Source organism: Lampetra planeri, chromosome 3 (assembly GCF_965212315.1).
Source record: "Lampetra planeri chromosome 3, kcLamPlan1.2.h2, whole genome shotgun sequence".
NCBI classification, from domain to species: Eukaryota; Metazoa; Chordata; class Hyperoartia; order Petromyzontiformes; family Petromyzontidae; genus Lampetra; species Lampetra planeri.
Window position 1 is genome coordinate 2,019,017 of NC_136109.1, and position 27,172 is coordinate 2,046,188.

The 27,172-nt window shown below is 56.5% G+C and overlaps 2 protein-coding genes across 2 annotated transcripts; one reads left to right on the forward strand and one right to left on the reverse strand.

The window, feature by feature from the left end:
* Positions 1–541: 541 nt before the first annotated feature.
* LOC144736170 (uncharacterized) lies at positions 542–7,076 on the reverse strand. The gene is made up of 2 exons (XM_078618757.1): positions 5,268–7,076; positions 542–1,450 (listed from the first exon to the last, which is right to left on the reverse strand). The coding sequence occupies exons 1-2, from the start codon at positions 6,564–6,566 to the stop codon at positions 1,436–1,438; spliced, it is 1,314 nt and encodes a 437-aa protein (XP_078474883.1). The 5' UTR covers positions 6,567–7,076; the 3' UTR covers positions 542–1,435.
* A 7,088-nt stretch (positions 7,077–14,164) lies between these two features.
* LOC144736159 (uncharacterized) lies at positions 14,165–25,391 on the forward strand. Its single transcript, XM_078618748.1, has 3 exons — positions 14,165–15,207; positions 16,813–21,323; positions 22,384–25,391. Exons 2-3 carry the CDS (start codon positions 19,728–19,730, stop codon positions 23,020–23,022), a joined length of 2,235 nt encoding a protein of 744 aa, XP_078474874.1. The 5' UTR covers positions 14,165–15,207; positions 16,813–19,727; the 3' UTR covers positions 23,023–25,391.
* Positions 25,392–27,172: the final 1,781 nt, after the last annotated feature.

Sequence of the window (27,172 nt, forward strand, 5' to 3'; positions counted from 1 at the left end):
AAACGCATCCCCCACACACACCCCCCCCCACGCGTCGACGAGGCCAGCAGGGGAAGGACGGGACAGCATGAGTAGCAGGACCGCAGGGGCTCTTGCGCATAGTTACGGAAGGTTAGGATGGTTGCGCTTGAGCGCGCAGGCACAATTGTTGGGGTGGGTAAATGATTGAGCTGAAGGTATGAATAATCGGGAGGGCGGACGCACGCGGGGAGCTGTGCACAAATTCCCACGGCGCACCTTTGTAATGGACGCCGCCGCATAATCTGCAATAACAAAGGCATGCGTGAGAAAGGAATTAACTTGCGGAACGCCGCACTTGCGGCACATCCGATTAGCATATCGAAGGCGCACGGTACGTGGGAAGGGGGTAGGAGCCCGAGTCCGGGAATTAGGATAAAAAGGAGCGTAGCAAGGTAGGGAGCCGCTCTCTTCACTGCTCTTCAAGAGGCACGCGTGCAAGTCGGCTCCCAGCTTTGCCCTCCGGACGTCCGCGTGACGTGTCCCGACGGCATAGAGGTGTAACAGGTTCCGGAGACACTTGTAGAGGTAACTTCTTTATTACAATACAACACTCCAACAGTCCAACAGTCCTGATACTCTGTTACAGCCTAGGTACACAGCCTAGCTACACAGCCTAGATACTCTACTCTGGCTACGCTCCGGAACTCGCCCTCACAAGGTCGTAGAGTCGGGAGTTCCAGAGTCCCAGCGCTGGCTCTCACAGCATCCCCGGGTCTTCAGATGGCTGGTCGTGGGTCTTGGGTCTTGAGTTACAACTGGGCCCCGATCGTCCAGGGAGCTCTCCTTTTATGCCTGGTACAACGAGGGGTGGGGCCGTGTGCGCCCCCAGATATCCCACAGAGCACACACAGCCCCCCCCTTTGGCGGCGCCAAGGGGATTAAGCGTCTGGACCCCCTGGGAACTCAACGCCTGGCGCCCAGAGGCTTAAGCGTCTGGACCCACCTGGGAACCCAGAGCCCCCAGCAGCCCCTCCCTTCTTATGTCACTACATTACCCCCCTCTACGTAGCCTCCAGCCGACCCGGCTGTCAAAAAAAAATACAATTGTACAAGAAATTATTTGTTAACCATCAGAATGAGTGTGTGACAAATCAAGAAAAAAAATGAGAAGAAAGCGCCTCTCCCCCTCCTGTGGTCACCGATGCAGAACAACACTGTATAAACACATATATGCAGGATGAACGCACGCCCCAATCGCCCACTATACATGATGGAAAAGTGAGTGGCGTCGCGTTGGGACGAGAGTTCGTGGGCGGGGGTCATGAAAATCGTTTGAGTTTTGAGCGAGTCCGAGTGGCAGGTCCATCGGTCGCGACGGAGGCAGGAGGGGACCGACGACCCGCTGTTGCGCTTGTGTCCTGGGTCGCTGATCCCGCGGGCAAGCTTGTTCCCGCTGGGTCGGCCGTGGCGGATTTCATTCCCAAGGCACCTGAGGGCGGGGCAGCGGGACCTGCCCGAGAGTTAGAAGCAGCATCATCGCGGCGCGACTCGTCAGACATGTCGCGCTCTCGGCCCCGGAGATGTGAAGGAGGTGTGTAGGGTTGAATGTAAGGTTTTAGACGTGACGGGTGCACGAACCAACGTCGCTTGCCATGCTGGATCCTGACACACTGCGGGCGGAGAACGCGAATAATAACAACCGGCCCTCTCCAAGGCTTAAGCAGTTTTGAGGAAGTAGCCAATGGTACCTGCGGGCAGTGGAGCCAGGCGCGGTCCCCTTCTACCCAAACGTGGCGGGATGTGCGGAGATTCCGCAACCGCTCGTTGGCAAGCTGACGGGCTTCTGAGTTATTTTGAGCAGCCTCCCGGGCATCTACGAGACGACGCACATTAGCACGGATGTGGTCGGCAATCTTAGCCTTAGGTGCGGGCTGTTTAATGTGCAATTGTACGTCGATTGGGGGGCAAACCTCCCTACCATACATTAGATAGAATGGCGAGTACCCCGTGGCAGCATGGGGCGCCATTCTATAGGCGGCCAAGACACCAGGTATGTGGAGATCCCAATCAGTCTGTGACTCAGACACCTGGTGGCTTAGCATGGAGGTAAGTGTCCTATGTAATCGCTCGACCATACCGTCAGTCTGGGGGTGATATGGCGAGGTGCGAATTTTGTGTGTCCCTAGCAGGTTGCACACATCCCGCAACAGGGTGGAAGAGAAATTTTTCCCTTGGTCGGTCAGCAGGCGTTCGGGAGCACCCTTGTCCAGGACGTAGCCCTGGAAAAAGGCCTCTGTAATGGCTGCTGCAGACTGGTTGGGGAGTGGCCAGGCCATGGCCCATCGGGTAAAATATTCGACCCCAACCAAAAGGTACTTATTACCCCGAGGAGTAGCGGGAAACGGACCCAAAATATCCAATGCGACGATCTCATTGACCCGGGAAACTTTAATGGATTGGAGCGGCGGGCAGGACGGCCTAGCAGGTGGTTTCCGCCGTGCACATTCTGTGCAACCTTGCACAAGGTCAGCCACATCGTTTGCCATGCCCGGCCAGAAAAATTCCAATTGGATTTTAGCTAGTGTTTTCTGAACACCCAAGTGCAAGAGGCGACTGTGGGTTTCCCACACAAGTCGCCCCCGCAGGGAGGTGGGCACCACCAATGTGTGGGATTGGGACCCCCCATCCCAATGCATGAGGACGCCTTCCCGGATGACATATGATACGGGGCCCCCCTGCCCCCTGTGACCCTCGGCATCCCTAGCGCGGCGTCTCAATTTGAGGAGGGAGACGTCTTCCATCTGAAGACGTCCCCAGTCGTCCAACCCGAGGCCCAGCAATGCGTCCTGCGGAACTTGCGTGGAGGGAGCCCCGTGGTCCCCGACCCCATCCCCGGCCGCGGCCGCAAGGGATGGGGGCGGTACCCCGTCAGGCTGCCTACAACGCCCCGCACCCAAAAAACAAGCACAGCGCCCATTGTTCGGCAGTCGCGACAACCCGTCGGCGTTCCCGTGTTGAATCCCCTTGCGGTAAATGACAGTGAACGCAAAGTCCTGGAGGATCTCGAGCCAACGCGAGAGCTGTCCAGATGGTTGGTCCACTCGCAAGGCGTATTGTAGCGCCGCGTGGTCGGAGCGTACTGTGAAATGCCTGCCATACACGTATGGCCTGTACTGCTTTATGAAAAAAACGATAGCAAGCAATTCGCGGCGCGTCACGCAGTAACGTTGCTCCGCGGGCGACAGCACCCTGCTGCCATAGGCGACGACGCGCTCCACTCCATTGACAATTTGCGACAGCACCCCTCCAATTCCGGTGTTGCTGGCGTCTGTATCCAGAATGAACGGAGTGGTAAAATCTGGATAAGACAGGGTAGGAGCATCGACCAGTGCTTTTCGGACGGCATTGAATGATGCCTGTTCTAACTCTCCCCATCGGAATTTGACCCCTTTGGCCGTTAATGCGTGGAGGGGCTTCGCAATAGATGCGAATCCCGCAACAAATCGTCGATAATATGAGGCGAAGCCGATAAAACTCCGCACCTCCCCAACAGAGGTAGGAGTTGGCCATGAGCGCACGCAATTTGTCTTTTCGGGGTCCGTGGCAATTCCCGAGCGGCTGACAATATGGCCCAAATAACGAACCGAATCCCTCATGAGGTGGCATTTTTGCGGTTTGAATTTGAGGTTAGCCGCTCGCATTTTAAGGAAAACTGCCTTCAATCGCGTGAGGTGTTCATCAAAAGTTTTGCTGAACACGATTACATCGTCGAGGTAGATTAGGCAAGAATCCCACTGGAGCCCAGCGAGGACCAGCTCCATCAGGCGCTGGAACGTCGCCGGGGCCGAGTGAAGACCCATGGGAAGTCTGTTGAATTGGAACAGTCCCTGCGGCGTGCGAAAGGCCGTCTTTGGTTTGGATGCGTCATCAAGGGGTAGCTGCCAAAACCCCGAGAGGAGATCCAAGGTGGAGAAGTAATGCGCACCTGCTAAGGCATCGAGCGACTCGTCCATCCTGGGAAGCGGGTAGGCGTCGGCCACCGAAATCTTATTAAGTTTCCTGAAGTCAACACAAAAGCGGAGGCTCCCGTCGTGCTTCTTAACAAGAACGATCGGCGCCCCCCATGGGCTATTTGATGGCGCAATGACATCGGCCGCCAACATATCGTTGACGGCCACCCGTACATGTTCCTTTTCGGCCGGGCTCAACCGGAATGGGTTTTGACGAATTGGAGCGGCATCACCCGTGTCGATGTGGTGGCTTAGCAATTTAGTGCAGCCAATGTCGAATTTGCTTTGACTGAAAACGTCGGCGAAATCGCTCAGCAGCGTGCGTAATTTAGCATGTTGTAATGGTGACAAATCGGCAGAAGTGGAGCAAAGCGCGTCGAGCCATCCTGTGTCAGGACCTGGCTTGGCAACGGAAGAGAACTCGCCCCCTACGTGACCCACGATCACATCTTCTGGCGGGGCTGGCGTCGCGTGAGCAAGCACCATTCCCTGACAGATAACGGCCGTTTCCAATCCCGCGTTAAGGACCTGGATAAAGGGGTCGTGGTCGCTTCGCACGAGCGTTTGTGCACACACGAGGTCCGACACCCGCTCAGCTGAACGCGAAGGCCCGATCACAGCACCCCCCATGAACGCGTCGTAATCAAGGGGTTTACGAAACCGGAGGGGAACTAACATCTGAGAGCCAGGAGGAATGTGAATTGTGCACGCCGCCAACGCCTGCACCGTCGTAGATGCGGAGTGCAACCGAGTGGGTGTGGGTAGGAAGGCCATGCGTCGGCCGGAGGGGAGCTCAATACACCCTTTGTTAATGAGAATTTTAATGGGCATCTTCCCCAAGAAATCTGTTCCGAGGAGGCACGGAACGGCGAGGGTTGATGAGACCAAAATGGGCCCAACTAATTGGACGTCAGCAATGCGGATCTGAGCATTGATCCGTCCGGTGATGCCCAACGAACCCCCATTTGCGGCATAGCATGGCACATCAACTGGCTGCAAGGGACGGCATATATCGGGCAAAATGTTATAAATTATGTCTGAAATGATGGTCGCCGACGCACCCGTATCGATCAACATACGAACATCAACGCCCTCGATGGAACCCACTACGGCAGAGGACCCTGCCGCAGCGGCAACGACCCTATGGGCCAACTCGGACCATTGACCCGGTCCGAGCGCCCGGTTGTTCAATGATGGGCCCGAATCCCCCTCCTCAGAAGCATGACCCCCCTGTGTGGTGTGAGGGTGCGTGCTTGTTGTAAGTGGGGGCCGAGAGTGCGAGGTGTCGTGACTCGCCTGGGTATGCCGAGGATACGGTGGTGGCCGAGGCGCCGGAGGTCCTGAAGTCCGGCGTCGGGGGACCCGGCAGCCGGACGCCACATGGCCCCGAAGGCCACAGTTGTGGCAGACGATGGACGCTCCGTCCTGGCGCGAGGTTGGCCGGTCCCGCTGGTGGTGATCTCGCTGGGATCGCCAGTTGGACGATCCGCGATTTTCTGTTGCTGCGAAGGCCTGATGAGGCCCCGAATGCACGTCATAGGCTTGTGCATCAGGTGGGCCTGCGCAGGCGGCGATGGTCGTGTCCTCATCGCAATGTAGGTGTGCTTGGATGCACCTGGCAGCACGTAGCGACGTGAAGTCGTCGTCGTCGTCGGCTGTCGGCATGGCAACTCGAAGCTGGCGGGCCAAGCTCATGAGCTTCTGCAGCACGAGTGACTCCACAGCGTCTTCATCCATGCGAGGGTAGGCAACCTTTGCCATGGCCAGCAGCGCGCTGCGGTACCCCATCGCCGACTCGGAGGCCTTCTTCCTCCTCGCATCGAAGCGGTGACGTGCTTCGGATGGGGGTCCATAAATCAGCCGCATCTGATGAAGGGCATCCGTGAGCGTGGCACGTTTTGCGCGTGGCACAGTAAGGAGTGCTGCGAGGGAGTCGTCGTCGAGCATGGCCGGGAGGCCTTGGAGCGCTTCATACTCCGACCAGCCGGACGTCTCTATAAGAGAGACGAACCGGCGTTCGAACGCTGCCCACTCACCCCCCTCTGAAGAAAATGCCTTGAGTGCCGGCAGGCGTTGCTGGACGTGAGCCAAGCTTTCGTTGCCTGGCAACCCGGCTGAAGCTGGCTTCGCGTTCGCAGCGCTGTCACCCGGCGGTGAGGGACGCAGCGCTGATGACGCGGCGTCATCGGGTTGGCCCACGCTGGGCCCGGAAGTGACGTCGCTCCCAGCGGCCACTGCTCCCCCCGCAGAAGTGACGACACACCCGGATGTATTTGCGGCGGGAACGGCCGCCATCTTTGTGTGGGAGCCGGCGGGATGGTGCGGCCGCTGCGCCTCCTCTCTCCCTGCTGTCTCCGCCTGTGAGCGACGCATGTCGTCCAGGATGGAGACGGTGGCGTGGAGCAGCTCGGTGAGGCGAAGCAGCGTTTCCTCCATTGCTGCTCCCGACGCTGGAGGAAGATCGGCAGGTATGGTGGACGACTGCTGAGCCGGCGGTGCAGCGTCGCTGTCGGCCCGAGTTGGCTGCCCCGTCGCCGCTTGCTCCTCAACATCGCCGTCAGGACTGAAGGTACGTGGCTTACTTCTTGTCTCCATTGCCACTTCTGACGCCAAATGTAACAGGTTCCGGAGACACTTGTAGAGGTAACTTCTTTATTACAATACAACACTCCAACAGTCCAACAGTCCTGATACTCTGTTACAGCCTAGGTACACAGCCTAGCTACACAGCCTAGATACTCTACTCTGGCTACGCTCCGGAACTCGCCCTCACAAGGTCGTAGAGTCGGGAGTTCCAGAGTCCCAGCGCTGGCTCTCACAGCATCCCCGGGTCTTCAGATGGCTGGTCGTGGGTCTTGGGTCTTGAGTTACAACTGGGCCCCGATCGTCCAGGGAGCTCTCCTTTTATGCCTGGTACAACGAGGGGTGGGGCCGTGTGCGCCCCCAGATATCCCACAGAGCACACACAGCCCCCCCCTTTGGCGGCGCCAAGGGGATTAAGCGTCTGGACCCCCTGGGAACTCAACGCCTGGCGCCCAGAGGCTTAAGCGTCTGGACCCACCTGGGAACCCAGAGCCCCCAGCAGCCCCTCCCTTCTTATGTCACTACAGAGGAAAAGCCACAGGACGCCGAATACTTCTAACAGTGAGTAAGAAGGTGAATTAGAATCATAGCAGATAAATCGGGAATAGGTAGAAAGGTATCAGCGTAGGCCAGCCTCGTCGACTCATTCTGATCTAGCATCAATTCGCAGGTAGCAAATAATAAATCATTAATAGCGAATCGTGGCCTCGTGTGATCTCGTGAGCGGTGTGAACGCGTGAAGCGCTGCGGCTCGCCTCGGGGGAAGCGCTGCGCAGAGCGGCGCGAGAGTGGGTGTCGCGTGTAGAGCTGCGTGTGTGCGCGTGCGTTCACTCCGTGTGCGATACAGGTGCACGATCATAACGCGAGTATTTAGTGGTGAGTGAGTGCCGCGGGGAGCTGTGTGCGTGAGTGCGCATACATTCGTTACGTGTCGGATACGAATGCGCATTGGTACGTGGTTATTCGACGTGGAGGCGAGTACCGCACAGGGCTATAGACGGGCACATGCTCGCAGCGTGCGAGAGCTGTACGTAGCGGTGTAAAGAGGGGGAGTATGGCGTTTGATTGATGATGCTGTGCGCACGTATGCTCGCAGCGTGGGAGCGCGGCGCGAGGCTGTAACAGTAGGGGCGTCGCGTTCGAATGCCGGCGAAACCGTAGCGGAAAATAGGGTGGTGGGGTAACGTAAACGGAATAGGGGATGCAGGCGGGAGGGACCCCGGGGGCCAACGGCCCCCACATAGTGGTGTCAGAAACGGGACGATCCCCCGCGCCCCCAAGGGAGAGAGGCCCCCCGACACAAGTTAAAATAAAAGGCACATATACGGGCAAAGGGATTCCATCATGGAAATCGTTTGCCCGCAGCATCAAGGGGGCTAAAAAGATTAATGGGTGGTCAGATGAGGAGGCGTTGCAGCAGTTAGAGCTACATTTAGATGGGCGGGCAGCTGACTTTGTGGAAGCTTTGCCCGCAAGCGCTCAAACTCATTGGGAGGAACTAATGTGCCAACTCGAAGAGCGCTTCGGCAAATAGGATGAGGAGGAGGCGCAGGCGGCATTAGAGGCACGCCGCCGCCAACCCGGCGAGGATCTGCGAGACTACGCCGAGGACGTACGCACGCTGACCCAGCTCGCGTACCCGGAGTAAGAGTCAAAAATAATTGAGGGCCTCGCCGCCGGGAAGGTCCAGCGATATTTGGCACAAACCCCGTGGTGGCAGCCAAATGTCGACAGTGCACGCCTCTCCTTTGACACCCTCGTCAAGCGTGCGCGCAAATGCGAGAAACTCTCGGGTGAGCACACGCAGCCTCGAGGGAGGGGACGAGAGTGCGCCGTAGCGAGCCTACTCTCCGACGAGGAGGAAGAGCTCGCCACCGCAGTAAGGGGACGGGCAAGGGAGCTCCAGAGACCTAGCGAGACAATCCCGGGGTGGGCGGCCGGGTTACGGCATGGGAGATATTGCTGGCCAGGTACACCAAGTACGCGAGGAAGCAAATAAAAATGTGAAGACCATCCAGTCTGAGATGGGTGAGCTACACTCCACAGTAGGGGGGCTGACCGGGAAGGTATCCCAATTAGAGTCCGAGTTGGAACAACTGCGTACAGGGAGAGGGAGCGGGCAGGGGACCCACTACGCAGCCGCCACCCCTCCCCGGACGTGTTATGTGTGCGATCGGCGAGGGCATCTCAGGAGGGACTGTCCTCAGGTTGCCCGAGCTAGACAAGAGCTAAGGTCAAACACTAAGGCCCCCCTAGAGAGGGGACCACCGGGGGGTGAAATCGACGTAGCCCTGACACAAACAAGCTGTGAGAATAATGGCGAGCGAGTGATCTCCACACAGGTTCCAGCAACAACGCCCACAGAAACGGTGACTCCTGGCGACTGGCTACGGGAGCTGGTGGCGGGGATCATGGGGGCAACGTCGCTGGTGGAAGGGGAGGTAAACGGAATGCGTACCCAAATCCTGCTGGACACGGGGGCGGTGGCCTCGCTCGTGAGCGCAGCGCACTGCAGCGCAATCGGGGTCGACGTGCGTCACCTGCAGGCCCCGGACCGCGCGCTGCACACGGCGAGCGGAGCCGGAATGGGGTTTCTGGGGAGAGCCACCCTAGAGGTCCGCATAGGCAGCCAGGTGTGCACCCAGGAGTTCTACGTGTCGAGTGCGTTGTGTCACAAGTGTATTGCAGGTACCGACCTCTTAGAAAAGCTGGGACTCAACGTGCAACCCCGCCAGCGATGCGCCACCATGGAGAGCAACGGCGAGCGGATTCCATTCCTGGGACAAGAACCAACGCGCCCCCGCTTCGCACCTGTGGCCGCTATCCTGGCGACGGCAGTCACCATCGGGCCGCTCACCGAGATGCTGGTGCCGGTGGCAACATCCCCCACCGACCCCGCGCTCCGACCATCAGGGGAGGTAATGCTAACTCCTCACCCGGAGTTGGCAAAACGGTATGGGGTCGTGGGATCCGCCACGTTGGTAAACGCAGATGGGGACCGATTGTTTATGCGGATGTTTAACCCGCACAATACCCCAGCGATACTGCGACGGCGCACCCCGATCGCCACTGTACACCCCCTGCACGCACGCCACTCTGACGAATCGGTGTTCGCACTCTGGGCTGAGGACCCCGGTCGTCCTGAGGGGGACCAGGACCTGGCCTGGCGAGTAGGCCCGACTCCCCGAGCCGAGATCGTCCCCCTGCTCGACGCGTTACATGTGCCATGGGTGGATTTACCTAAGGGAGAGGCCGATCAGCTGCGCGAGTTACTGCGGGAGTATGCCGACGTGTTCAGTGAACACGACTCGGACGTGGGTCGGACCGACCTTGTTAAGCACCAAATTGACACCGGTGCAGCCAGACCCATCAAACTCCCTGCGTACCGAGTGGGCGCACCCGAACGCACGCAGATCAAAGAGGCGGTTGGGGACATGCTTCGAGATAACATAATTCAGCCCTCGGCGAGCCCCTGGTCAGCCCCGGTGGTACTAGTAATGAAAAAGGATGGGTCAACCCGGTTCTGCGTCGATTACCGTAAACTGAACGCAGTCACGCTCGGCGACGCCTTCCCCATACCCCGCATCGACGACACTTTTCACAGCCTCGCCGGAGCGCGATATTTTTCCACCCTCGATCTCGCGTCCGGGTACTGGCAGGTGGAGATGGCGGAGGAGGATCGGCCGAAAACCGCATTCACCACCCCGATGGGGCTATTCGAGTTTCGAGTACTCCCGTTCGGACTCACCAATGCGCCCGCGACGTTCCAGCGGCTGATGGAGTTGGTGATGCGGGGTTTGCAATGGGAACAGTGCCTGATTTACTTGGATGACGTGATCGTGTTCAGTAGATCTTTGTCTGAGCACTGGTCCAGGCTTCGAGAGGTGTTCCAGCGACTGCGAGCGGCTCATCTCAAGCACAAGCCACGTAAGTGTTACATCGCACAACGCGAGGTGGGGTACCTCGGGCATCGCGTCAGCGAGGCAGGCGTGCGCACCGATCCGGAGAAGGTACGCGCCGTAGTGGAGTGGCCACGGCCAAGGAATCTGACGGAGATCAGATCATTTTTGGGGCTCGCCACCTATTATCGTCGATTTGTAAAGGGATTCAGCGAGAATGCACGCCCCCTCACCCAACTCACTTCCCCTAAGCACCCCTATCAGTGGACGGGGGCCTGCCAGACGGCCTTCACCACTCTCAAAGACCACCTCACCCATGCCCCCACCCTCGCTTTCCCCGATTTTACCACCGATTTTATTTTGGACACCGACGCCTGCAGCAGCGGGCTGGGCGCGGTGTTGTCACAGGTACAGGATGGGACGGAACGAGTCATCACGTACGCCAGCCGGACCTTGAGTGGGGCCGAGCTGAACTATTGCGTGACCCGCCAAGAGTTGTACGCCGTGATTTTCGCATGTAAGCAGTTCCGGCCGTATTTGTACGGCAGGAAATGTCGCGTACGCACTGACAATTATGCTCTGCAGTTCCTTCTTACATTCAAGGAGCCGCGGGGGCAGATGGCCCGGTGGTTGGCGCAGTTGCAGGAGTACAACCTGCAAATCGAGTATCGGGCTGGCCGGACGCATGCAAACGCGGACGCCTTGTCGAGGCGACCCACGGTGTACGCTGAGACAAGGGCGGAGGAGGCCTGCCCGTGTTTCACGGGGGGACGCTGCCGGCAGGCAACGGACCCCCGAGAGGCCGCGGCCACTGACCCCCCCCCAGCGAGAGAGAGTGCAGTGTGCGCCACAGAGACCCTCACAGGTGGCACCGAGGATCCCGTCGACCGCCCTGCAAGCGCGGGACCCGCGGCTCGGGACCCGATCGGACGGATCCAGGAGGACGTCGGCTGCGCATTCCCGGGCCTGAACGACGAGCAGCTGAGACAGACCCAGCAGCGAGATCCCGATCTGGCAGCAGTGGAGGCGGCACTGCGGGAGGAAAAGAGCGCCCTACCAGGACCCTGGAGCGGTTTGTATGGCCGGTTGTGTGTGCAGAACGGGGTGGTACGGGAGTTAACCGAGGCCGGCCAGCCGGGGTGCATCTGTGTTCCTGCCCAGGTGCGACCCCAGCTGCTACGGCTGGTGCATGACCACCCACTCGGGGGCCACGATGGGGAACGACGCACTCGAGAGACCCTGCGTCGCCAGTATCTCTGGCCCAAATTGGCACAAGACGTGGCGGCCTGGGTACAGGGCTGCCGCGCCTGTCAGCAGTGCGGGCCGAAACCGGCACGATACCAGGTACCCCTAAGGCCGTTCCGGATCAGCCACACGAATCAGCTGGGCGGGATCGATCTACAGGGGCCATTCCCGCGATCCCATCGAGGCAACCGGTATATCCTAGTCGCAGTAGAGTATTTCACCCGCTACCCTGTGGCAGTGGCCATCCCTGATAAAACGGCCTTGGTGGTGGCCCGGGCATTCGTGGAACATTACGTACTTAAGCACGGGATCCCAGAACGAGTCCTCACCGACCAGGGTAGCGAGTTCGAGGCCGAGCTGTTCCAGGCACTGTGCCGAGAATTCGGAATCCAGAAGGACCGAACCACCGCGTACCACCCCCAAGCGAACGGAATGGTAGAACGCATGAATCAGACCCTAGCGGGGAAACTCAAACGTATGGCGGCCGCAAATCAACGGGATTGGGACGAACACCTCCCCTACGCCCTTTTCGCCTACGCCACCACCGTACACACGTCGACGGGACAAACCCCGTTTTTAATGATGTTCGGCCGTGAGTCTCGTTTACCCGCAGATCTGCTATTCGGCGTCCCTTCCCCCCAGCCGGAGGAGGGAAGCCGCCCCGTGGAACACCTGTTGGAGACCCTGCGAGAAGCCCAAGGCCGAGCATACCCATAAGGGGAAGCCGGGCATCGGCGGCAGGAACAGGGCACCCGACCCCGCATGGAACCCCCCTTATTCCTGACAGGCGCTAAGGTGTGGCTACACACCCCTCGCGTCGGGGCCGGGCAGGTGGGGAAACTGACGACCTTCTCGCGGGGACCCTGGACCGTGGTGCGGCAGATCTCCCCCTGGACGGTACTAATTTATGGCGGGGAGAGGGGTCGAGAGACGGTGGTCAACGTCCGCCGCTTAAAACGATGGAAAGCGGCCCCGGCGAGAGAGAACCCCGTCACCCGAAGACCCCGAAATCCCGGAGTACCCGCACCCCTCGTGTTGGGGGGCCTCGCACACTACATGGGCCCCGCCGGGCCCCCAAGATGCCCCGATCCAGTCCGGAGACGGCGTGGACGACGGCCCCTAAACCCTTCCGCTGCTGAGTTTGTGCCCCAGCCCACAGGTGCCGGAGGACGGGGAGAGCTGCTGGAGTGGAGGAGGAGGCCGCCGCAGGAGCTACAGAGGACGGAACCACCCGCCTCCGAGACCAGCCACCAGGTCCGGGCGGATCCCCCAGACCCCGCAACGTTTCCTCGTCGGCGCGGCCCAAGCGAGGTGCTCCAGTCAACCCGGGACGGGGACTGGCACCTCGGGGGGCTATGTGATGCCGCCGCCACGAAGCCGTTCGGCAGGCGTCCCATCCCCGACCTCGCCACCACCAAGCAACGGAGCCAACCCCTCGTCCCCCTCACCTCACCTCACATGAACACACCCGCACGCATTCCCCCCCCCCCCCCCCCATAGAGCTGGAAGGGGAGGACACCTGATCGACCGGTTTTTATCCGAGAAACCCTTATCGGGTTAACTCTCATGGTTTCCGGCGATCAGGGAATTGGATGACCTCCCCCGACGCTACGTTGCACCGCGGCGCTGCGACCGGCCTAAATATGGTGTGGCCGCGGCGAAGGGCATTCAGCCACCACGGTTGAAACGCATCTCCCACACACACCCCCCCCCCACGCGTCGACGAGGCCAGCAGGGGAAGGACGGGACAGCATGAGTAGCAGGACCGCAGGGGCTCTTGCGCATAGTCACGGAAGGTTAGGATGGTTGCGCTTGAGCGCGCAGGCACAATTGTTGGGGTGGGTAAATTATTGAGCTGAAGGTATGAATAATCGGGAGGGCGGACGCACGCGGGGAGCCGTGCACAAATTCCCACGGTGCACCTTTGTAATGGACGCCGCCGCATAATCTGCAATAACAAAGGCATGCGTGAGAAAGGAATTAACTTGCGGAACGCCGCACTTGCGGCACATCCAATTAGCATATCGAAGGCGCACGGTACGTGGGAAGGGGGTAGGGGCCCGAGTCCGGGAATTAAGATAAAAAGGAGCGTAGCAAGGTAGGGAGCCGCTCTCTTCACTGCTCTTCAAGAGACACGCGTGCAAGTCGGCTCCCAGCTCTGCCCTCCGGACGTCCGCGTGACGTGTCCCGACGGCATAGAGGAAAAGCCACAGGACGCCGAATACTTCTAACAGTGAGTAAGAAGGAGAATTAGAATCATAGCAGCTAAATCGGGAATAGGTAGAAAGGTATCAGCGTAGGCCAGCCTCGTTGACTCATACTGATCTAGCATCAATTCGCAGGTAGCAAATAAATCATTAATAGCGAATCGTGGCCTCGTGTGATCTCGTGAGCGGTGTGAACGCGTGAAGCGCTGCGGCTCGCCTCGGGGGAGCGCTGCGCAGAGCGGCGCGAGAGTGGGTGTCGCGTGTAGAGCTGCGTGTGTGCGCGTGCGTTCGCTCCGTGTGCGATACAGGTGCGCGATCATAACGCGAGTATTCAGTGGTGAGTGAGTGCCGCGGGGAGCTGTGTGCGTGAGTGCGCATACATTCGTTACGTGTCGGATACGAATGCGCATTGGTACGTGGTTATTCGGCGTGGAGGCGAGTGCCGCACAGGGCTATAGACGGGCACACGCTCGCAGCGTGCGAGAGCTGTACGTAGCGGTGTAAAGAGGGGGAGTATGGCGTTTGATTGATGATGCTGTGCGCACGTATGCTCGCAGCGTGGGAGCGCGGCGCGAGGCTGTAACAGTAGGGGCGTCGCGTTCGAATGCCGGCGAAACCGTAGTGGAAAATAGGGTGGTGGGGTAACGTAAACGGAATAGGGGATGCAGGCGGGAGGGACCCCGGGGGCCAACGGCCCCCACACCTCCACTACTGTTACCGAACCATTCACCGGTAGTTATGGTTCACACTTGCGCTCACGATTCGCGCGGATCATTGGAACGCGGTCGCAAATAATCGATTATTTTTTTTTTTAATCCGCATATTAAAATTGCAATGCGCCGCTCGTGACGTCAGCACAGGTGTTAGTTTTGTGAAGTCACCACGGCTGGTGGGTGTAGTGACGTCAGCACGCTGGTGGGTGTGGTGACGTCAGCACGGCCGTTGGAGGTGGTGACGTCGGCACGGATGAATTGAGTTCAGTCCACGCGCAGCGCTGCGAGGGAGAGAGGGAGTGGGAGACTTTGACTTTTAAACAACTTTTATTGCCGCCAGCAGCAAAAGCACTGGATGCGATTTCAATATGAAATACACAGTCACCAGCAAACTAAATAAAATAAACGCTACAAATCCACGCGCTATGGCGCTAAATGCAGCGCGCACAACACGAAAGAAAAGTCACGTGGTGGTGGTGGTGGTCATCGCGCACGCCACGGTGACGAGCGAGCGCTTCAGAAGGTGGGAGAGAGGGAGAGGCGGTGGGACAGAGAATGCGAGAGGAGAGCAAGGGGAGAGCGAACTCAGGTGAGAACGCATCACGTGACCGACTATTACCATTGATGCACTAATTATACTAATTGACCTAACTACTGTATATTATAGCGTTAATTATAAGCACGATTAATGATAATGAATTGGGTTTGTAATATTGTGACTGCGACGACGAAATAAATGAACAAGCGGTGTTGGTGTGAACTGGACTACCGATTCGCGGCACCACGCTCCCTCTGTGTGCTCACGCTGCGGTGCTGAGGGTGGCAGCAGCTACGCGGGCCGTGCGATGCGGCAGTTGCGTTAAGAGTCGTACGGGTGCACATGAACCGAAGCTAAGCAGGTCGTGCCTGGTTAGTCGTCATTGTCGTCAAATCGTCAGCTATGATCTTTCCACTGTTGGATTGAGATATCTCCAGTCTAACTCGTGTCGCTCCTGCGCGCGAGCCGACTTCATCGCTCCATCTCCACGATGGACGTGCTCTTGGGGAAGTTGTTGATTGCGGACCGGGATCGTGGTCACTGTTCCCGTGAACGTCTCTCGTCAATTCCTCCACCCGTGTCGAGGACTCGCATCGACCAGACTCTCACCCTAGATTTGAAGTTTTCGTGACTGCAGGGATCCGTGAAATATAAATTATTTTATGCCTACGTGACTTTACCGAAATAACCAAAGAGTACAGACTCACGGTTTCGTCTCATCACCACACCGCACTGCTTCACTCTGGAATTCCCTCCCATCATCGTCTCTTTTACCCATGCTCTTAATAATAAGTGCTCAATTCAAGAAATCTGCAAAAAAAATGTGTATGTCTTATCCACTAAAAATGTTGATAGTACGTACTGTTTGTTGCTAGCCGCTTGATGTTTTAGGGGCCTATTGAGCATATGCTCAGCAAGTTTGTAAGACGAAGTCGCCATCTCAATCTCTGGGTTACGTTCTCAGTACTCCTGGAGGGCAATCGTCAGGGGACGCAGCAGCGGCATTGGCAGCGGCGGTGCACTCCACAGGGAGCGGTGCCGGCTGCTTGGGTTCGGTCTCACGGCGCGGCAGTTCTCCCAATGGGGGAGCTCAACCCACCCCTCTTTCCACCCACCCAGCATTACTAAAGGGTAACACCGCCACACTGGAGTCGATGGGCGTGTTAGTTTCCTGTGGCGAGGTCACATGTGAATACACTATAATACCTTTTTCCAACATGTCTGGCTCTCTCCCGTGGAAGCCCATTCCACCAACAGTGGCTTGAACGAGCAGTTGCAGAGCTGCGCCTTCATAAACACAACTTGTGATGCACAATGGGGTCTGCTGCTCACACACTGATGCCAGCCTCAATCATGCCATTGACTGACTCTCCTGTCACCACAAAGTGGCAGTGTGTGTGTTTGTTATTGCGTCGTGTTGAGTGTGTGTAGGTCGACTCTGCCTCAAATGAGTACCTGGTGCGGTGTGTAAACGTCGCCACTAGGGAGACAAAGACGGCCGGTCGTAGGTCTGGCCACCCGCCCCTTCGTGTTTCGTTAAAGTTTGAATAGGTGCTCGCTAATAGCACTTGACCCGTTAATCTGTTAATGGCTATATGGAGGATCTTTGTCTTTGTTTGTATTCAACATTCTTGTGTTTTTGTCTTTGATCCACAGATTGAACCGGCAACTCTGACTCTTATGAACTCGGCAAGCACTCACAAGTACAGTCACCGGCACTCACTAGCACACATTCACCAGTACACTCACCAGTAGAAACTCACCAATATCCTCACCAGCACTCACCAGTACCGACCCCACGTAGGGAACCATCGCCTATGATGTCGCGTTTTTTTCTAGGCAGGTGTGACAGCACTTCACATGGCTCGCACGCAGACACATACACACTTCCTTGATTGAATAATACAGCGTGCGTGCGTGTGTTTGTGCATGGGTGGGGTAGCGTTGTGGTTAGATCGCAACGAACCCGGTGAATCGAGTTTCATTCTTGCTGATGGCCAAGATCAGTCGCAAATATCTTCACCGGTCTCGATTCTGGCCCTCCCCAAGGTACCAAACAGAAATAGTACCCAACAGCACTGGGGAGACAAAGGCTGCAGGGCAAGCGTGGTGTTAAGACTTCTTAGGTGTTCGCAAACAGCCTTGCCCCAACAGGTTCTGTAGACTATACGGAGATCTTTGTCTCTGAAGCGCTTCTGATAATTGGGAGCACTTTGAGATGCATTACCTCTTCCTGTCGAGGCAGCCTCGGGGTTAATCTTATTTAAACATAAAAGACGACACGCACCGTAAGCGCATGTGCTGAGCGTTGATTATACATACGTAATTGCCCACTTTTATTTCACGGGTGGGAGACCTGTTGAATTCTCCAATCCTGTGACGTGCGTAAAATTTTGACAGCATGTTTGAAGCCACTTTGTGCCTCAGTGCTGTAGAATTCGTAACGCGCAGTTTTATTTCGTACGTATGCTCAAGAAAGCAGACGAGTGGGAAGACAGCCAGAAACAGCGCCAGCAAATGTCCAGCTCTGTGGTCCTATATTGAGACATTTGGCCAATTCCATTAAAGTGCACTTATGCATACCTTGTTAATTCGTTTAGTCCTGACGGCGCGTTCGGGCGCTGTAAGCCCATTGTTAAACACAAGTCAAATAGTAAATATTACTCTGTAGTATAGATGCACACATTTTGACCGTTAGCGAGACTGCCTTCTCAGTTAGCCCATCATTCCGGGGATCACGTTACGGACCCAACTTTGGGATTCCCTCCCATTGTCTCTTTTCCCAAGCACATAAACAGCCCTGCTCTATTCTAGACACGTGTCACACACTCTTAACTACCATACTTTGATAGTGCTGTTTGTTGCTGGCCGCTTGATCACGTTGGTAGGATGAATTGGTATCGCTGGCGCACCGAGGCACTAGCGTTCATCGTCGCCCCACGGAGTAAACGCCGTGCCATTGTTTGACATCGCCAGGGATGATTCTCGCGTCGATTTTTACTGCGCGAAACAAAACATGAATTACAATGGCACAGAATATGCAAGCACTCTCAGCGTGACAGCAGCCAGCTAATGAACTAGCTGTCTAACAATCTAGCCGTCTAGTTAACGAGCTCGCTATTTAACTAGCGTCACACAATATTGGCGAAAGCCACGGCCGCTCTTCGCCTGTAGCTCACAGACGCACAGATCAAATCAATACATTCATTTACAAAAAAACGCAATTCATACAACGTACGAATGCGTATGTCCATAAATATTAATTCAGAATGAAAATCTAATCGGCGTTCCAGAGAATCCATTGAGCTCAGGTGAAATAAACCAAGGAGGAGTGTAACAGCCACAGCGCTTTTGCAACAGCAGCGGCAGTGACAGGAGCAGCGGCAGCAGCAGCAGCGGCAACAACAGTGGCAGTGGCAGGAGCAGCGGCAGCAGCAGCGGCAACAGCAGTGACAGTAGCAGGAATTCACTGCCCTCACTGTGAACACGTCCACCGTAAGAACTGGGAGCTTGGAATTGTGTGGAGACATATTACTATTGATTTAAAACAAATTCTCAATTTACTTCCATAACCTTTATTTGAACATTGACAACACAAGAAAGCCTGGAGATTCAATACAAGGATTATTTTGTCGTTTTACCCGTGGGTGATTTTTCTCGTCTGGCGTTTGGGCTGTAGCAACGGCGCACAGCAGCCGGCTCCTGAAACTGGGGCGCGGCAGTCGGTGACGATAGTGCGACGTGTGAATTAGCACGGGGAAAGCAGCCGTCACACTGAGTGGCTCTACACCATCTCTCCACACCTCGTCACAAATAGTATTCAGTTACAGACACGCATACTACATACACACGCACACGCACGTCCCCTCGGGGATTCGTTTTGGCCAGGTATGTTTTGGTTGGCAACCCAGATAATATTTGTGCACCCGGCACACCACATCGAGTATATCTATTGTTATGGCTGTGGTTACTGCTACTTGTCGCATGCCAACTACTCTGGACACCTTATAAACGAGATGTTCCAACTGAAGGAATTTCCAGGTGAACAATTTTTTATGAAGTCAAGTACTCGAGTCTCACAGGGACCCGGAAAATAGTGAGTGAGGGATTTGGCCCTGGCTCTGTCTGTGTGTGTCCACCATTGGCTAGCAGTCTCTGAATGTCTTGTCTCATTGTGAGCAAAGTAGTCCTCTAAGATTATTTAACAAATCTCAGATTCTAGCCACGTGTATTGTGTGTCTTGAAATTACGATGGTTTTTGACTTTCAGCACACACATTTGCTTAGCAGAGTTAACATTATGGGGCAGCGGTGTTGATGTGAGAGTCCAACAGCAACACCGAGGGTGTCGAAATGTCTCTGTCTCTGCACAATGAGCAAGCGAGAGTCCCTTACGCTTTGTATCTCGCATTGCGTTTCTCTTGGCGAGGACATTCCCACACAATTAGCACCTTTCCAGACAGTGAACACACACCGCACTCTAATTAACAAGAGCAATTAACGAAAACCTTTCATGACCGGCGCGTACAGCCTGTGTAAAGCACAGAATCGTCTCTTGTGCTCAACATAATCATGGCTAACGCCAGCGGAGCCCTCACGATCGCTGGTTCTCCAAATCACACCAACTCACTCTTTCTGCTGACACCACCACTAACATCATCATCGTCATCGCCGACACCACTGACACCCTCATCGTCCCGCGGTGGCAGCTCCGGTGCCCGCGTGCCACTGTCGGCAGTCCTAACCCCGGCATCGATGTTTGCACTCGGCGTCCTGGGCAACGCCGTAGCCATCGCGGCCCTGGCCCAGACACCGCGGGGCCGCAAGGACGGCGCCTTCTACGCATTGGTGTGCGGTCTGGCGGTCACCGACCTTCTCGGCACGTGCCTGAGCTCGCCGGTGGTGATCGCCGGCTACGTGCGGGGTGGCTGGCCCGGCGGCGACGCGCTCTGTGGCTTCTTCGCCTTCACACTGCTGTTTTTCGGTGCGGCCGGCATTAGCATCCTGTGCGCCATGTCGGTGGAGCGCTACCTCGCCATCAACCACCCGTACGTGTACAACCGCTACGTGGATGCCCGGCGTGCCCGCGCGGCGCTCGCGGCGCTGTACGTGATCAATGGCTGCCTCTGCGCATTGCCCTGCGCTGGCGTGGGCCGCAGCGTGGCCCAGTTCCCCGGCACCTGGTGCTTCTTGGACTGGCGCAGCGAGGAGCCGACGCACGCCGCCTACAACTTTGCGTACGGTGGCTACAGCGCGGCGCTCATCGCGATCACCGTCTTCTGCAACATTGCCGTGTGCCGCGCGCTGCTGCGCATGAAGCGTCGCACTTTCTGGCGCTCGTCGGTGGCGTCTGTGTCGGTTGTGGTGCCACCGCCACTGTCCTCCTGTTCTTCGGCATGCACTAGAACGTCACGCGTCTCCGCCGGTCCCTCCTCGTCCCCATCTGTCGCCACTGCGTTTGCTCGAACGGTTCGGTCGTCCGTTAGGGGCGGTAGCGGTGACGACGGTGGCGGCAGCAGCGGCGGTGGCGCTGGCTCGCCCTTGGTTTGTCCGGAGTTGGAGCGTGGCGGTTCATGTGCTCCAAGCAGCGCTTGTGAAGTCGGCGAAGCATCTTCGTGCCGCCGATGTTGTCGTTCGTCGATGCTCGTCCACGCTCGGTGGTCGTCGGCGTCGGTGCGGTCGCCCCGATTCTCGACGCGACCTCAAGCTGACCGAACGGTGCCATTCCTGGCTTCTCCATCGTCGGTCCAGACACCACCACGGCGTCACCCCTCCCCCATGGCCTCGCAGCCTGACCCCGTGACGTCAGTGTCTCTCAGCCGCTGTCTGCCGCTGAGCCGGACGCCACCCGGTCTCCTGGAGCAGGAGCAGTTGGCGAAGGTGTCCGGGGTGGATGCGGATCACGTGGAAATCCAGGAGACCCAGGAGAAAGAGGAGTTGATGAGCGAGTCTCAGAGGGAGTCAAGGCAAGACACAACCCAGGAGACTGCCAGCTCTCGTGGTGAGGCCACCGGCTGCAGTGATGGACGGCTGTTGGAGTCGAGCCGGAGGGGCCGGTGGCACCGCAGGGGCCTCCGGGCATTGGGTCCCTCGGCCGCTGAGGTGCAGATGTTGTGGCTCCTTCTGGTGATGACGGTGGTCTTCCTTGTGTGCTCCATTCCCCTTGTGGTGAGTCCGCGGCTTCCTGTGTAAGGAACCACTTATTTTGTTTGTCCACGGGTGACTGACCTGGGTTATCAAAGTGATGAATGTAATCATGAGAAATAACGCACAACAAGAAGAAAATAGAAATCAAAGAAAATGCAACTATACATACATCAGATACAACAAACAAAAAGAAGATTGTGGTTTCATGTCTCTCTTGGCTCTCCTCGATCTCTCTGCCACATTTAATACCGTTGATTGCACAGCTTCTCTGGATTGTCGTCTCACTCGGGTCGGTCTTGTTTCTAAATCTCTCTCTTGGTTCATTTTCGACTGCTCTGACCGCTCCTTCGTCTCTATCCAAAGCACATCTCCGATCCCGAGACCTTTCCATGGTGGCCCCCAAAGTCCTGCTCTCAGTCTCCTCTTCTCCATCTACCTCCTTCCGCTTAGCAAACTCAGCTCATCCATTAGCATCCCTCATCACTTCTATGCTGACGACACACAGTCCTACAGTTCTTTGACCCTTGTGATGCTGCTGTCTTCTGCTGGATCTCTTTCTCCAAACTCGGTATCAAAATAATCGAGGTGCGAAGCTTTGGGAATAATATTACTCTCCTCCCACTCCCACCATCCACCTTCTCGACCTGGACTTGAACCTTGCCCCCACAATTTTCGACCTCGGCTGCACAATCCACCCCAGACTTTCACGTTTCCCACCTTGTAGAAATGCTTATTCTCACCTATGGAGAATCACCCACAAGAGGCGTCCTTACTGTTACTGAGATGCTTGTCTGCACCTTCATGACATCTCGACTCAACTGTTGTGACTCCCTCTGTGGTCTCCCTGATGTCCATTATGCACACGTCTAACCCCATTTTCTCCGCTCCTGCCCCATGCCTCCCCCACCGGCCTCACCTTCACTACCATCACCACCACCCTGATTCGCCACCACCACCACCACCACCTTTCTCACCATCCTGCCTTCTAACCCTCATCACTACCACCACCACCACACTCTTAACCTTCACCATCACCACCACCCTGACTCCTAACACTCGCCACCATCACCACGACTCGCAGGTGCGAATCTTCGTGAACCAGCTGCACCGCCCACCGGTGGAGCGCCACATCCCGCACAACCGCGACATCCTGGCCATCCGTCTTGCGTCCTTCAACCCCATCCTGGACCCCTGGGTCTACATCCTGTGCCGGCGGGGACTGCTGGGCCGACTCGTGCGCCTGTGCCGGCGACTAACGCGCAAACGCACGCCGGTCACGCAGCGCCGAGCCAGAGGCACCAGCGTCTCCCGGAGGATGTCCGTGGTACAAGGGGATGGCGACGATGGTGATGGTGGAGATGATGGAGATTGTGGTGCTGTCAGTGTTCCTCGCCGGTCGGCTGCAGTGCAAGAGGACGATGGTGGTGGTTGTGGTTGTACCGGTGGTGGTTGTGCCACCACCAACAGTAGTCGTGGTTGTAGAGTTTGCAGTTGTGGTCGCGCCGGTGCCATCAACGCCTGTGCCAGTGTTCTTTGTTGGACATCTGTGGCGCAAGCGGATGGTTGTGGCGATGGTGGTTTTGCCACCACCAACCATGACGGATGTCAAGGAGAGGTAGTGAAACGATACAAACGAGATGAACACAATCATAAACAATCCAAACGAGATGAGCACAATGATAAACAATCCAAACGAGATGAACACAATGAGAAACAATAAAAACGAGATTAACATAATAAGAAACAATACAAACGAGATGAACACAATGAGAAACAATACAAACGAGATGGAGTTGTCTTCTCAATTGACTGATAACCTGTGTTGTATTATATCGGAACATGTATTATTATGGTTATAATTATTTTAAAACGTAATCTTGTTTCTGTAATCAAATGCTCTGCACTTAATAGCATTGCTAGCCTTCGAGTTAAAGCCGGGACGGGACCGGTGGGTTCACAGTGGCCGTGTCACCTTTGGTGGACACAAGCGTTTTATCATGTGCTTGCGGCTTGAACACAGAAAGATGCCGTAAATCCTCCTCGCATGAGCCCGCGATGCGCGCACAGACCCCGCAAAACGCGAAACACGGATTGCGCGTCTGTCTCAGGCACTCAGGAGCAGCTCCGGATTACATCATCACTTCCGCTACAGCGGCCAATCAGCTGCCAGGACAAAAAACCTGACGCAACATAGCTGTCGTGATGTCATTGCTCCGGTCTGTGGCTGAGGTAACTTGTATTTGTGATTTACGATTTTAAAGTAACGTGAGTGTGTGTATGTTTGTTTTTTCGTGCACATATTTGTGCAAGTGTGTGAGGGCATGTAATTGTCTTCAAGCTTGTGAGAGAGTTTGTATCTTATCGTGTGCCGTGCCAGCCTTCATCGGTGCTACTCTCTAACAGCACTTTCCACAATAGTCTGTTTAGGCTACACGGGGAATCTTTGAGTCGCAGCGTGTTTATTTGTACGATCAAGAGATGGCTCCCGATTGCCCGACCATTGTTTTGTGGATGATCTTGTAAATGCTGCTGATTCTGAGTTGTTTTTTAACCTGCCCAGGGCCAGATTAAGATTTTGTAGGCCCCTGGGCTACAGGTACTGTGATGCCCCCAGTAATATTTTCAAAAGGAAAACAAAGTTAAAGAAAAAAATATTTTTACAAGGCTAACAACAAATACAATTTAGCATTCAAATGAAATAACTTTTCACTTAATCTCTGGAGGCCCTCCAGCTGGCGGAAGCTCCTGGACTGCAGCCCCTAAAGCCCATGCCTTAAATCTGGCCTTGTCATCAGCCTCATAAAAATAAATCACGTGCCTGAGTACCCTATGTCATCAAATACTGCCTCCACTCTCCAGAAGCAATGGGGCAGTTGTGCAGGGAGTGGGAGACATTTCCGTACCCGGGCAGTGTGCTTGTGACAAGTTGCGATTTGGAAGCAGGTCTCCGAATCACCCAAAAGGCATTTTTTCATCGTGACCGCCACTTGGTGGTGAACAGCGGTTGTAATTTGTAATTGTACTGGTGATGGTGTGTCTGCGTGTATATTTGTGATGGTGTGTGGCTGCGTGTGTGTGTTGAGGGGTTGTGCAATGTAAATCGTCTCGGTCAACTCCTGGTATATCTGTGTCTGTCCCGTGATCCCCTGTCAGAGAGTCTTCAACACTTGACGTGGCCTCAAGATGCATCTAGTCTGACACAAGTACTGTGTTGACGCCACCGCCACTTGGTGGCGAGTGGTGGCTGTGTGTGAGAGCGTGTGTGGTGCCGCGACCACAGAGCAACTCAGCAAGCGCCGCGATTTCCTCCAGGCCCCTGCACTAAACACACACCCGCATGCAGCGCACCCACATAGTGTCCTGGTGGGGGGATTGCCTGGCACATCGGGTTTTAATCCGAAGGGCCCCTAGAGGGAAAGTCCTACGGTTTCTCAGTGCCAGGGGATTGGCCGACCCTCGCAAAACAGGTTACATTGCGATGCCCCTAAAATTGGGTAAAATAGTATGGGCGCAGAAAGAGAAGGTTCCCTATGCCAACCGCAATGAGGTTCAACACGAGGGGAGACGGAGGGTGGCATAAGCGCGAGAGCCCTTCCAGACAAAGGGACAGTGGGTGGCCGCCGCTGCCCGCCGCCCACAGCTACCGCCGCGCAGCACTAGAAGGAAGACACGGTAACGGGGGTGGGGGGGGCCAGTAACCGCAGGTAGGCACACGTTTTGCCACGCAGTACAATGGCACCCGGGCCTTTGAAGTTAAGAGAATAAAAAGAGTAGCCCGGGACGATTTGAGTCAGTTGTCTTCAAACGCCAGGCCATCAAGACCCACTCCTTGCCGTCTTGCCTCCTCGAGCTGCTCGCAGTCTCCGTGTGATGCCGGAGAGTGCTGCTATGAAGCATTGATAGGTAAAGTTTTCTCTTGTTCTCCCTCCGACTCTCACAGCGTCCGTGCGACGCCGTGAGTCCAGCTTCGAGCTACGTGGTAGGATGATTGAGTGACTGGGTTCGTAGGCAGAGTCAGGCTCAGCCCTTGTGAAATATTCCCTCTCCAGGTAGTGTGTATTTGCGCCGTTAATAAACTTTAGTGCAGAGTATCGGTGCAGTGTGATTTCTGTGTGTGGGTAGAACCTCGGCGTGGTGTCTACGATTTGTGTGTGGTGCGACTGCGCGGGGAGACGGTGTGCGCAAGAGAGCGAGCGCAGGGCTGCAACGTCGGTGTGGTGTTGGTCATTTGAGTGTGTATGCGAGGCGCGCGTGTGTAGTAAAACATAAGCGCTCGTGCGTGTTCGCACAACAACAATAGCATTCACGGCGAGGCACGCGTGCAAATTCGCGCAGCCCATTAGCGCTAGCCTTTGTGTTCAAGCGGATTAGGGCTTAACCAACGGAGGTGCGCACGCATATTCATACCGCCATTTTCTTTAGCGCTAGCCTTTGTGTAAAACGAGTGCCTGCAGGGGCGCGCGTGTGCATTCAGCCGCCTTTATATTAGTGGTGGTGTACGTGGGCGTGTGCGAGATAACCCCGGGCGGTGGTGAGCCAGTCACTTAGCTATGTCTCTCAGAGAGGGCGCTGGCGCAGGGGGGCCGATCACCCAATCGGCAGGGGCCCGGTGAGAGGCGGCTGAGGGGGTGGATGGGAGCGGGGAGGCATGCATCTGCCCCCACAATTTGGTGTCAGAAGTGGGACGACCCCCCACGCCTCCAAGGGAGAGAGGCGCCACACCTCAAGTGAAGGTAAGATACGTATTTACCAGACAATGGATTCCGTCATGGAAATCGTTTGCCCGGAAACTCACGTACGCTAAAGACATTAACGGCCGACTTTGTAGAAGTGCTACCCGCAAGCACGCAAGCGCAGTGGGGGGCACTAATACACCAAATTGACCAATGCTTCGGCGCGCGCAATGAGGAGAAAGCGAAGGCGACATTCGATGCGCACCGCCGCCAGCCCGGCAATGAACTCCGCAACTACGCAGCGCGCACGCCCGGGGTATGCTGCGAAAATTACTGAGGACCTCGCCGCCGAGACAGTCCGGCGATATCTGACTGGCACCTCATGGTGGTAGCCAGATGTGAGCTGCGCGCGCATCCCATTTAACGCCCTTGTTGAGCGCACACGTGCATGCGAGAGACTCGATAATGAGCTCGCGATCCGGACCTGGTGGCGGTAGAGGCGGCCCTTTGGGAGGAAATGGTCGCCATACAAGGACCCTGAAGTGGTTTGTACGCCCGGTTGTGTGTAAAGAATGGGGTGGTGCGGGAACTAATCGAAACCAGACAGCTGGGGTGCATGTGTGTTCCCGCCCAGGTGTGGCCCCAGCTGCTACGGCGGGTGCACGACCACCTGCTTGGGGGCCATGATGGGGAACGGCGTACTCGGGAGACCCTGCGTCGCCAGTATCTCTGGCCAAAACTGACGCAGGACGTGGCCGTCTGGGTGCAGGGCTGCCGTGCCATCGCGAGCCTCCTTCTAGGGGAGGAGGAGGAGCTCGCCAGGACGGTGAGAGGGGGCGCGAGGGAGCTCCAGGACCCCGTGAAAAAACCCCGAGATGGGTAGCAGGGATACAGACTGACATAGGGGATATTGTCGGGGTCGCTGGTCCCCGAGATCCCTCCCTCGATCATGCTAACGGCCGGGCTAACATCATCACTCATCCCCCCGCTGCTAGGCGAACCGCTGCTGGGTTCCTCGCCCATGGTGTGGAGACGTCGCTCGAGGATTCCCCTCCACCGCGGGTCCACGTAGTAGGCATGGTTAGTTACCGAGTAGTATTATGCCCCCCTTCACGCTACCACGATACCTCCCTTTTCTAATCGCGCACCTGTAACCCACACACAGCTCCACACGCGACACCCTCTCCACACCCACAC